The sequence below is a fragment of the Varanus komodoensis genome, unplaced genomic scaffold (assembly GCF_004798865.1).
Source record: "Varanus komodoensis strain SLA01 unplaced genomic scaffold, ASM479886v1 scaffold9, whole genome shotgun sequence".
Classification (NCBI taxonomy): Eukaryota; Metazoa; Chordata; class Lepidosauria; order Squamata; family Varanidae; genus Varanus; species Varanus komodoensis.
Genome location: NW_025336598.1, coordinates 36,982,124 through 36,994,250, shown reverse-complemented (window position 1 = coordinate 36,994,250; position 12,127 = coordinate 36,982,124). Strand labels below are relative to the sequence as shown.

The following is a 12,127-nucleotide window of genomic DNA, read 5'->3' as shown; positions in this document are numbered from 1 at the left end:
GAATTGGTGAAATACGATTAGTCAATAATCAACATTTCCCACAATTTAAGTAAGGACAAAGGATTGTTCTTATTTCTTCAGTCAGATTACAAATGTTAATCAGCTCACCACTGTAATTGCAAAACATTGTTATTTTTAATATATAGTTCTTGTTGTTGTTCGTCACGAAGTCGTGTCCGACCCATCGCGACCCCATGGGCCACATTCCTCCTGGCCTTCCTGTCCTCCACCATCCCCCAGAGTCCACTCAAGCTCACACCAACTGCTTCAGTGACTCCATCTAGCCACCTCATCCTCTGTCGTCCCCGTCTTCTTTTGCCATCTATTGTTCCCAGCATTAGGCTCTTCTCCAGAGAGTCTTTCCTTCTCATTAGGTGGCCAAAGTATTTGAGTTTCATCTTCACTAACTGGCCTTCTAAAGAGCAGTCAGGTTTGATCTCCTCTAGGACTGACCGGTTTGATTGCCTTGCGGTCCAGGGGACTCGCAGGAATCTCCTCCAGCACCACAATTCTAAGGCCTCAATTCTTCTGCGTTCAGCCTTCCTTATGGTCCAACTTTCACAGCCATACATTGCAACTGGAAAAACCATAGCCTTGACTATACACTCTTTTGTTGGCAGGGTGATGTCTCTGCTTTTTAGTATGCTGTCTAGATTATAGTGCTATGTATTACTTAAAATACATGTTAATACTGATGTACGGTGCATTGAGCTCAATATGATTCATTAATCTCTGTAGGAAAAATATTGTTTCCCTGACATAATGTATAAAGCAATGGCATGAATGCCCATGCTGTAGTTTGTTACCTGTGACTTAGGTGAAGTATGTGCCCATATTATAGCATTGAGCTTCTTCAAAATCCCATGTAGTGTACTTAAAAAAAATCTTTAAAAGTGAAGAAGCAGCATCCTTTTTCCCAATTGGCCTACAAGAGGAGCTGGATATTTCTTGTACTTCAAAGCATTTCTGCATTTTTGCCGAACAGATAAGGCAGTCTGTGTATGCATGTGCTGCCATCCAACAATATACACAAATACTCTTCAGAAAGTGAAAGAGCCTGGCATTTACTGCTAGGAAACATACTGATTTGGATCTCAAGTATCCCCTCCTTGTTCATGCAAGGCAGTGTGGCTGATTTCTTCTCCACACAGATGCAGTGGACCTTCTCTGTTCCACTTCAGTCCCTTGCATCGGGCAAACGCTTTGCCTTCAGCATTAGCTGGGGTGTGATGGGATCTAGCAGAAGGACATGCAGAAAGGCCCATTGGCTTTTGAACCCAAGCCGCTGCTACCTGGTGCCTGGTGTGCTTTTCTTGCTTCTTTCACTCATTGGTCCTGCCTTGCCTTGCCTTGCCTGGAAAGGCAGATTGTGAGTCCAGAAAACTAATCACCTTTTTAAAAATATAGTCCTGCTTATATTATGGAGATTGGATTCAAAAGTTAGTTTAAAAGTTAAATCAAAGCTAACTGTTTTTTTCTGTTATTAGACCTTTATGTGCTTATGCAAGTGACATTTTTGCACAATCAGATCTTAGAAAAGGCTTGCCTAAACTTAAATCCCCAAAGAATTGAGTTGAAGACTCTCCCTCCCCAGAAAAAGTATAGCTATTAAAGTCTCCTGATATAGATGAGTAGACTTTTCAATTTGGGGGTAAGATCACACTGAGAAAGTAGTTAATTGAAGATTAGCAGGTCATGGGATGAATACATGGCATGAAGCAGAAAGAGAATGTCATTCTTATACACCACGGGATATCATTCTAGCATACTGCAGAGAGTTTAAATTGAGAACCTTTATTTTCTATCTTGGATTTAAAAAATGGATAAAATTTTTACTCTCCAGGAAAGCAAGTGACTGTAAAAATAAACCTGCGATCATTTTGATTTCTTTGTATTCCTGCTGTTCAGTTTTAATATTGATATCTATGTAATTAGTTTGCTGCTCAGAGGCAGGATGAGTTTTTTAGAGATGGTAATTATGCTAGTCTCGTGAAGTAGCAGCAAACTCTTATCAGGAGCAAATAGATAGACATCTTTGTTCTTCAGACCAAAGAATGTTATAAGTAATAGTTTAATTGTAGAGCTGCATCAAATATTTTCTGGTTTGAGTTTTGGTGTTGGAAATAATGATGTGGGAGGGAGGGAAAGAAAGTATCTCTGATGCTATTAAAATTCCCCCACCCCTCCCCCCAAAAATACAAACCAGATTAGTAAATTTAAATTATAATGGGAATTTTTTCCAAAATACATTGTAGAAAGCAATTCAGTCCCAGGCCTGAGAATGCATTGTGTCATGTCATCTTTGATTTAGAATAAATTACCGAATGGAATATTTCACATCATGAGGAACAACTCAGGCCATTAAAAATTAAGGAGAATGACAAGGTCTTGTTCCTGCTTTCTTCTAAAGTCTTTTATAATTTTAAAAAGAAGATAATTCTGTGTGGCCTTGAAGTGAAAAAAAGTTTTTGTACTAGTTACCATAATGAGGATTTTTATTTTATTTCATTTTTAGATAGACCTCCTGAAATGCACAAGAAGAAATTCCATATATTTTATCCCCCTCCTGGTTCCCTTTGGCCTGCCCGTGCTGCCAAGTGGCCCCAGCATCTCATTTCTGGGCTTCCCCAAGAAAACTCTACCCTTCCCTTGCCTTTAAGCTCTGAATTCCACGTGCCCCATTTGAGTCCGCCCTGTGCGTCTGCTTACTAACAGGCTAGACAAGGATAGTAGGGCAAGGGTCATCAGGTGGTAATTAACCACACTGCAAAATCGAGCGGGAGTAATGCAAATGGCAAACATGCCTAATGTGTTGAAGCAGGTTCTGCATCTTCTGAGTTTTATCTTCCCTGATGTCATGGCCCTACCAGCGGACGCCTCTAAGGAGAAAGAACTGAAGCTCTCCATGGCATCATCCATGCCAGAAGAACAAGATGAGCTTGGGGCCTCGGGGAAGATGGCTGCATGTTAATCTCCTCCAGGGAGAGGGGACTATGCCTGTGTGTCGGAGGCTGAACCATCCCCTGCCCTCTAGGAGTGCCGCCTCCTCAAGCAGCAGGCAAGGAGGAGTACCCATTTACAGAGAAGAAATCCTTAGGAGAAGTGACTGATCAGAAGTAGTGCTCTTGCCATAGCCGCCTTATGTACTGTAGCTCAGCTGTGGTTCTGATACACGTCTCCAGTGTTTGCATAACCAGTGCCAAAAACAATGGGCTTCTTCAGCTCCAGTGTCTTCTGCCTTGTTTCCTGGACCTTGCCTGAATGATTGACACTCTGTACTGCTAACCCTTGGATCCCTGCGTGGCTCTGTTCCTGGACTGTGTGGTGCTTAATGATGCTTTCAGTCTTTGCTTGTAGCTTGATCACTCTTGCCTGCCTGCTCCCTTACAGAACTGAAACTTTGGTACTTGACCATTCACCTATTTTGTGACCTTGCTGTTTGGATTCTTGGAGTCCAGCCACTGCATGATACCCAATCACATCTAAAGTGAGGGAGTGGTAGCAAAACAATTTAAAGGGCTACTTGTCTCCCAGCCAGGCTTAGCCAAGGTGGTTGATCAGGGTTTTGAGATCAGGCTGGGTTTCAGTTCAGAAAACTGAGTATTCAGAACTGTAAATCAGAGTGTGTTTCCGTTTGGAGTTTTCGATTATGTCCCCACTGTGGCAGTACGCCTCCCCAGAGTCCCCACCTCCCTGCGGCCCACTGAGCTGAAACCTCCACCCTGGACTTCTGGACCAGACACTGGATTCTGCACATGACAACCCAAGCATTGAGGAAAAGGATTTTGCTAAAAGGTTAACAAAAGAGGGGTGGAATCTAAAACCACTAAAACACACAAGGCACAAGAACAAGGAGGGAAATGGAAAGGGGAGCTGGAAAGCAGCACAGTTACAACCAATCACAGCACCCTGAGACCCCAGGATAAAATGCTATACCAGACATAGCCTTCAAAGATACAAGGTAGCACAGCATTTTTTGGCAGAGCCTCCGGAAGCAAAACAAAACCTCTCCTTGAAGAGGAACGCCAAGCCTTCTCTGCTCCCTTCTTTTATCCCTCTTTGTTAATCAGATAGCTCATGGAGTGGCATTCCATGATGTTTTCCAGGTCAGAACCATTTGCCCTTATTGCTCCCAATCTCCAGCTTTCTTGGGAGTGCAAATTCCCCTGCCCCTTGGTTATGATTTACAGTATCTCTTATTTTGCATTCCCAAGCCCTATCCGACCCTCCCACAGCCTTGGGTGCCTGGGTCTCCTTGAATCAGCACCTGGCAGTTGCAGCCATTTCCCCAAAATGTCAGTTAACTTTTCTTCTACACTGTCAGACCAATTCACATTACACCCACTCCCTATTTTATATATGATTGGAGAAGGCACAGATTAGTGTATTGTTCAGGTGTTAGCATCCTATGTCACAATATCTTTTTATTTTGCTTAAAAAAAAAAGCTTCAACTTGACAGATTATGTGTGTCTGTCCCCCCCGTCTATATCTGTCTCACATTTGTGTCATAATCAAGTCATAAGGCATATGAATTGTGTAATGATATGGTGTCCTTCTCCCCTTCAGAATGGCCGGAGAATGCAATAGAACGAATTTTGCCAGACATGGCTCCTCCAAGAGATTCCTAACATGTGTAGTTCCTAACATGTCTCCAACAGAAAGTGGAGAAAGGAAGAATAGGACTGGTTATCCTTGATTGGATACTAACCAAAGGGAAGCCCTAGTAGACAGAGTGGGATCTCTGGATGAAAGTGACCATGCCCTACTTGAATTCATAAGCAAAAGCCCTTACGAGGACAGACTGAAAGAACTGGACTTACTCAGGCTTGAGAAGAGAAGACTGAGGAGAGAGATGATAGCACCCTACAAGTACGTGAAGGGTTGTCACAGATTGGAAGGCCAGGGTCTCTTCTCGATCTTCCCAAAGTGCAGGGCATGGAGTAACCATCTCAAGTTACAGGAAGCCAGACTCTGGCTAAATATCAGGAAAAATTTCCTCTCTCTCAGAAAAGTACAATAATGGAACCATTTGCCTAGAGAGGTGGTGGTCTCTTTCCCATGGGAGGCATTTGAGAGGCAGGTGGACAGCCATCTGTCAGGGATGTTTTAACCTGGAGTCTTGTCTTGAGTAGGGGTTGAATTTGATAGCTTTCTTGGCCCCTTCCAGCTCTACTATGATTGACATGCAGATATGTCCAAGAGAACCTTGTTTCTATCCACATTTATTACACTCAATTTATATAGCTATATATTGAGCTTGCATGTTGAGGCACCTTTGCTAATCTGGAAAGACATGGGCCTGCAGCCAGTTGGGTGACCACATGTGGGAATGGAGCAGGGGTTCGACTTGATGGTCTTATAGGTCCTTTCCAACTTGACTACTGTTGGGTTCTACTGTTCATGCAATCTTTGATCCTCAAAAAGCAAAGAATGACAGAAATGCAATATGGTATACATGAGGACTGGCTTTGGTTGTACCATAGGTATTGGGGTTAATTTTTTAAAACTTTCCGTATGTGCTCACATTGACAAGCAGCAACATTTGATGAGGTCAAAATTGAAAGAAAGCAGCCAGCATCAGGAGGCCATCAGGATGGGTTTCAACAATATAATGATTAAGTTATTACAGTGGTTAAGTAACTGATCTTAAGTTTGTAGCGTAATGTGAAAAATCAGAAGGCAGAATGTGTGCGCCATGCTGAGATGCAGGAGTATCATGAGTATTCAGGCCCAAACATTTATGTGGAGAAGCTATAATCTACTCTCTCTCTGTCCATTATACTTGAAACATGAAAAGTATATGCTGCAGTCTATTTATTGCAATGTCTGCCACTGCCATAAGTAGAGCACTATTATTAACATGTTCATAAAGTTAAATATCTGAGTTTAATCAGTAAATGTTCATGTATCTCACCCCCCTCAAACGAGAGAGAGAGAGAGAGAGAGAGAGAGAGAGAGAGAGAGCGAGCACATATCAGTTTCCAGCTTCCATCCTAATGCATTAGTAAGATGTGAATATATTTTTATTCTTTTGTGCGAATTCATTTATGCTGTATTAAAATTCACTGGCAGGGGGTTTTTTGTTTAGATTATCAGAACACAGCTTTTTATGGGAGAACAGTACCACCTGCTGGATGCCATGGATAAAAGTAAATATCTTATTCAAAAAGGTTAGACTATTAATTTCCTCTTTTAAATAGAGTTTTACTAAAACAAACAATTCAGTTTTGGATTTGCTTTCTTAGTTGTTAGAAAGTATCCAATTTGCTCTTAAGTGTCCTTTCAGAATTCATATATTTTCTGTCCAAATCCTATACATTGTTCAGATAAAGTTGTTTTCAGCATGTTTTCAGCATGTTTGTACTTCTCAATTAATATATTGGACCGCCACAAACTACAGTTGGGTTAACTTTCAGAGAGCATGTCTGCATGCTGAACATAATATCTGCCTTGAAAATTACTAAATATTGTCAAACCTGATCATGATCATCTCTAAGAACTTGGGTTTGAAGACACTGACATCAAGCCTACCTCTCTTAAAGTGAAAGTTTCTTGAATTCATCAAAGCTCTTGGGAATCTAAAGGATCTGATCCCAGAGGAAGTGAACTGTAGTAGCCAACTTCCAGGGAAGACCCTGAAATGGAGGCTCCAAGTCTGGGAGAAAGACACTAAAATGAGCTCCAAGAAAAGAGTTGGTTGCCTATGACATGAACTCAAGGAGACCCTTGGGTAAGAACCCAGGCCGTTTTATGGTATCTGATGAAAGGAAGGGTCAGAAATGCATAGCCTTTTTCTACTGCTTATCAACCCGTGATGTAACTTAGTTGAGCCATGAGAGCATAGTTTGGACCTCCTGCATTTATAGGAACTGTAGACCGACAATGGACCCCCATTTAATGTGTCCCTCCCTAATAACCTAGGAATATAATACCACAGTGTTTAGCTTTTTCTGGATGAGAGAACATTCTGGAGAATTCTTGTGTCTTTGTAATATCTCTTTATTTATGGGTATGCAGGCAGAACTTACTGGAAGTAAGTGGACTTAAACAGTAGGTAGCATAACCAGTACACCTAAGTATAATTTCCAAAAACAACAACTGAGTTCTCCCAGATGGCTCTGTTTTTCCTTTTCAGCGATGCAGGATGCAAAACTTTCCAGTGCTTGTTTCTACTGAAGAATTTTCATTTAATCAATTCTTTAACAATTAATGACTGCCAAATGCAAATTTCAGATTCTGGATAGATATCAGGAAAATTTTTCTGACTGTTAGAGCAGTACAACAATGGAACTAATTACCTAGGGAGGTTGTGGGCTCTCCCACACAAGAGATGTTAAAGATGCAACTGGACAGCTAAGAGGGATAGTTTAATTTGGTATGCTGCTCTGAGTAGGGAGTTAGACTCAGGGGCCCTCTGGCCCCTTCCAACTCTATTCTATGATTCTGTGAAATACAGTATTAGGCAAGTTTTGCAGTTTTGAAGTTCTAATTAATATGTTTCAGTTAATGATCCTTAGCAAGTATGTGAAAGAATGCATATGCCATTGAAATGAATATATGTCTCAGTTTGAAATTGAACAAATAATGTAACTTGAAGGTGTCCCTCCCAACTTCAGTGGGAAAGAGAGTTCTTTTGAAATCAGTGGGTGATTGTTGGCATATTTTGCATAGTTCATTGAGTTACTAAAAATATTAGCATGTCACCCATTCTCAGTATTTTTACCCTGCTCCCTTACACTTCAATAATGTAAGGAAATACATGCCTTTAAAATGTTACAAGTATTTCTATAAAGAGGCTACATCATCATCAGTATCATCATAATATTTCTATACCATAGAAATATAGCCATAGCTGAAGCTCTCTAGGTAGTTTACAACCCCTGATTAAAAACTCTATAATAAAAATACCATAAAATCTTATCAAAAGAAACGAAACCAAAACAAATTAAAACAGCTAAAATATATGATGAAGAATGACTGTGTTTAATTAAACACACCTGGGATGGATTATAACCTAAAGCCCCAGATAATGAACAATATCTTTAAAAGCATAAGGGGTTGTCTTTCCAATGCAAACAAAAGATTTTCAGATTAACATTACCCAGATTAAGCTAATCTTAGGGGAATGTCTTCCACTCTAAACCTTTCCAGAAAACTTAACATTACTATGCCTTGCCTCAGACATTTTTCTGTGCCACTCATGGGCAATAGCAGAAATTGATCTCAGGAACCATCCTAGGGGCACAGTGTACATTACGAAAACCTTTGCTAGCTTCCATGAGGAAATATTGGCTAATCATCCCATAAAACCAAGGTCATTAAAAAAACATGTTCAGGTGAGATAGACAACTGAATTTACTAAAATTACAATAAAAATAACATAAAAAGCAATTATACTCTTTTCAGCGCCAGGTCAAAACCTTTTTATTTAAATGGCATTTTAAAATCAATAGCTTTTAATGTGCAGTCACTTGTTTTGTTTTGTGATTTATTTTGTGTTAATTGCTATTTATTGTTTTATACATTATTACTGTTTTAATTCATTTAATGGAAGTAGTTGTTGTTTTAAATTGTTCTTTTAAAGTACTGTAAGCCATCCTGAGATTTTTATATAAAGGATGGCATATAAAAGCTTTTAATAAATATATAGTATCAGTACACAAGCTGCTAAAGGTAGAATAGTCAGTTCACTCCTGGCACATCAGGATATCGTTTTATTGCAATATATATATATATATTTATATCCTACCTTTTTCTTCTTGTGAGGAAGCAGAGGAGGCTTATGTAGTCCTCCACTTCATTTTATCCTCGCAACAAGAACCTTGTGAGGTATGTTGGACTGAGAGTCTGTCAGCCACTCAGTGAGCTGGTAAAATTCACTGTCTTTACAAAGATCCATTTTCTCTTACTAGTTCAACCTTATTTGTCTAATCAATATTGAAAAGTTAGGGATTCAGTAGTTTCCTGCTGGACATGCCTCCAGGGCCACTACTGGCCCTGCACTTGTGGAATCAGACTTTGATTCAGACTTAAAGCAGAATGATTTACGGCTGTCATAGGCTCTGCCTGGCTTTCAAATGGTCTGATAACCAAAGAGGTTACCGCAGTTCCTATCAGCCACTGCAGATAGTTAGGGCAATCTTCTGCAATTCTACACTTAATAAGTTGCAAGGGAGAAAGAGGAAGGAAAACGGAAGATGGCAGGAGAGGGTAGATGATAGCAGATGGGCACTCTACAGGCCAGGTTTTACCCAACTTCTTCCGTAGAGTTGGGCGATTTCACTAGTACTGAATATCAGATATTATTAGTTTGGTCAAGTGTTTATCATTCTGAATTATTTTTTCTCTGTGTGCTTACTGATGGATAACAGTATGAGAAGAAATTCTTGATTAATACATCCTTTCTTCTGACAAAAAGACATTGGTTGTAAAATGTCATCTCAGAATATATGATAAATCCTTGCATTTAATACAACATGTCCTTATCACATGTGCATTCTGCCAACATCTCAGGGCTAAGGGCTAATCTTAGACTCTAAGATTAGATTTTCTACTCTAAGATTAGATTTTCTAATCTTCTAAGATTCTAAGGCTAGAATACTGTTACATGGGATGTTTATGTCTGGAGCATTGTCCACAGATCTTTATTTCCTGTCACTGCTTGTTTGCTCAGCTTAAGTGTCCTCGCCCCTATGTGGAGCACTAAATGTGGCTGTCCGTAAAATTACCCCGTGCCTTGCATATGTTTGTATTGACATAATAGTATGAAATTTGCAGCCGTATGCATTTATATTTTTCCCAGTTTCCATATTTTTTCCTCCTACAAGCTAGTTGAGTCTGCAGCAGAACTGCCAGGCTGTTGTTTCTCATCAGGGTTCACAGGCTGTCAGAAAGTCAATCTGGTGAAACATATAGAAATGTAACAGAATTGATTTATTTATGCTAACAGTGCCTGATAGTGTAAAGGCTACAATAATTGCCTGTCTGTTCTAGTACTGTCACTTCTGTAGCACATTTCTAAATAGGGAATTAAATACATCAGCAATTGTAATATATGCAGGCAGTGCTGTTTCTTAAACTTGTTTTCAAAAGCATGTGCTTTGAAGAAGCTGCCATTCTCTCTCTCTCGTTCTCTCCTTTTTTCCAAAGTTCGGGCAGATGCAGACGGCCATTTTCCCACAGTACATTTCTGTAGTAAATCGAAGGGGTTCCATGTGGAAATTAGTTTTCTGGAAGGGGCCATGTGGTAGATTCTTATACCATTGTACTTGCAAGTTAAAAGTGTCGTGGCATATAGTTCTTTATATACTGTTCCTTTCCAACCATATAGTCCCTCATAAATCCAGGAAATAATTGCTCAGTCATTGTCTGATTCATATAGGAGGATACAGATCTGGGCTGGAATTTAACTGGTTGTTTTGGTTTGCACCAAAAACACCCATGGAAAGGCCAGTTAAAATCATTTTACTTCTAAAGTGTGTTGTTTTTGTTGCAATGACTCTCAAAAATTTATAGAAATGGAATTTATTTATTTATTTATTTATTTATTTATTTATTTATTTATTTATTTAAAACATTTTTATGCCGCCCCATTCACCGAAGCCTCGGGGCGGCTCACATCATCAATTAGTTTGTATTGGCCTCGCTACAGTTCTGTCTCGCATAGCTGCACAGTGAGGATTCACAGTGCTGCACGCTGTCCTGTTAGAAATCTGACCAGTCCAGCACATTGCCCTTTAGAAAAGGGAGCTAACCTAGGCGGTGTGTGATGGGCAGAGGAAGCACCTGAGGCAGCACCTCAGCCAGAGTTAGGAACTGGGCAAAAAAGTCCATCCAGCAGAAAATGCAAAGCAGGAGAGTAGCAAATGAGAGGCCTCCACCATTCCTCCTGCTCTTTGACTCGTTCAGGGGCCTGTGCTTGCCATAGATTGATTCCTTAATTCAGTAGAGCTAAATAGGCTGGTGATTACTAGTTTATGGAGATGTCACATAGTACCTTAAGGAGGCTAGGTCTCAGGGTGATGCATCCCACCAGCAGGTGCAATGATAGCAGGGCTTAAGTATTTTGGCTGAGGCTGCCTTCCTGTTCTTGCTCACTCACAAAGAAGTACCATAGAATTAATTCCATGTATATTAAATGCATGATGAACATTCATGTCGCATCCCAATGTTTTTGGAAACAGGGATGAGACATTTAGGGTAACTTTTTAGATACATTTTTATTCAGTTTATAAGTAAAGTGTTTTCGCTTAGACCATCTATCTTCACAAAAATAGAATTTGTAAACAAAATAAGAAAAAGAAGAGGAAAGTATGTACATCATTATTTCCAGGTTGCCCACAAGTAATTTGTCTAGATTACTATAAGATACAAATCTAGCTAGTAAGTCCTATGTGATTTGAAAATATATGAATATTAATTACTATTTTTTAATTACAGGAGTTGTCAAAGTGGATTATGGAGATGTAACGGTCAGGAAAACACTGAGAGAGACTTTAAAATGTAAACCGTTTTCATGGTACCTAGAAAATGTCTATCCTGACTCCCAGATCCCACGAAGGTATTTCTCCCTTGGAGAGGTATGAATCGCTTATTTTAAGAGTGTGTTTCTAAGAGGGAATGTCTCCGCTGAACTAAGCTGTCTAATTGTCCCCTGTGATGTTCCTCACAGTGTGTGTGTGTGTCTTGTTTAAAGCAGGGATACAGAATTCTGGACTAGATGCCAAATTCACCCTGCCTAAACTTTTAGTCTGGCTGTCCAGGATATTAATGATGGTCCCTCCCCTGACCCTTTCCCTAGACAAGCAATCGCTAGATGACCCCTTGGATTTTGTGCAGTTTTTCCCCATTCTGAAGGTTGAAATGCCTCTTCAGGGAGAGCTTTATCCTTAAATATACACATATGTTTCACCTTGTCAGTTTTGCCTTTGTTCTCCAGCACTCGGCCCGGCCCACAACTGGAATGCACCTCCAAAAGCTTCTCCAAAGTGGAATCTGGTTCTTGAGATGAAAGTGGTGCTGTACCCATTTTACAGTTGTACTTTGAGCAAACAGTACGAGATAGGACAAATTCCGAAACACTTGCACTGGCAAGAGAAGAACCTGAGTTACTACATCCATCACATA

At 40.1% G+C, this 12,127-nt stretch overlaps 1 protein-coding gene across 2 annotated transcripts in view; it reads left to right on the top strand.

The window, feature by feature from the left end:
- Positions 1–12,127, top strand: part of GALNT13 (polypeptide N-acetylgalactosaminyltransferase 13) — a 173,023-nt gene that overhangs the window by 130,840 nt on the left and 30,056 nt on the right. For both annotated transcript variants that reach the window (XM_044418046.1, XM_044418045.1), the window contains exon 8: positions 11,441–11,580. In XM_044418046.1, coding sequence (XP_044273981.1) covers positions 11,441–11,580 — 140 coding nt within the window. The remainder of the gene's footprint in view (positions 1–11,440; positions 11,581–12,127) is intronic.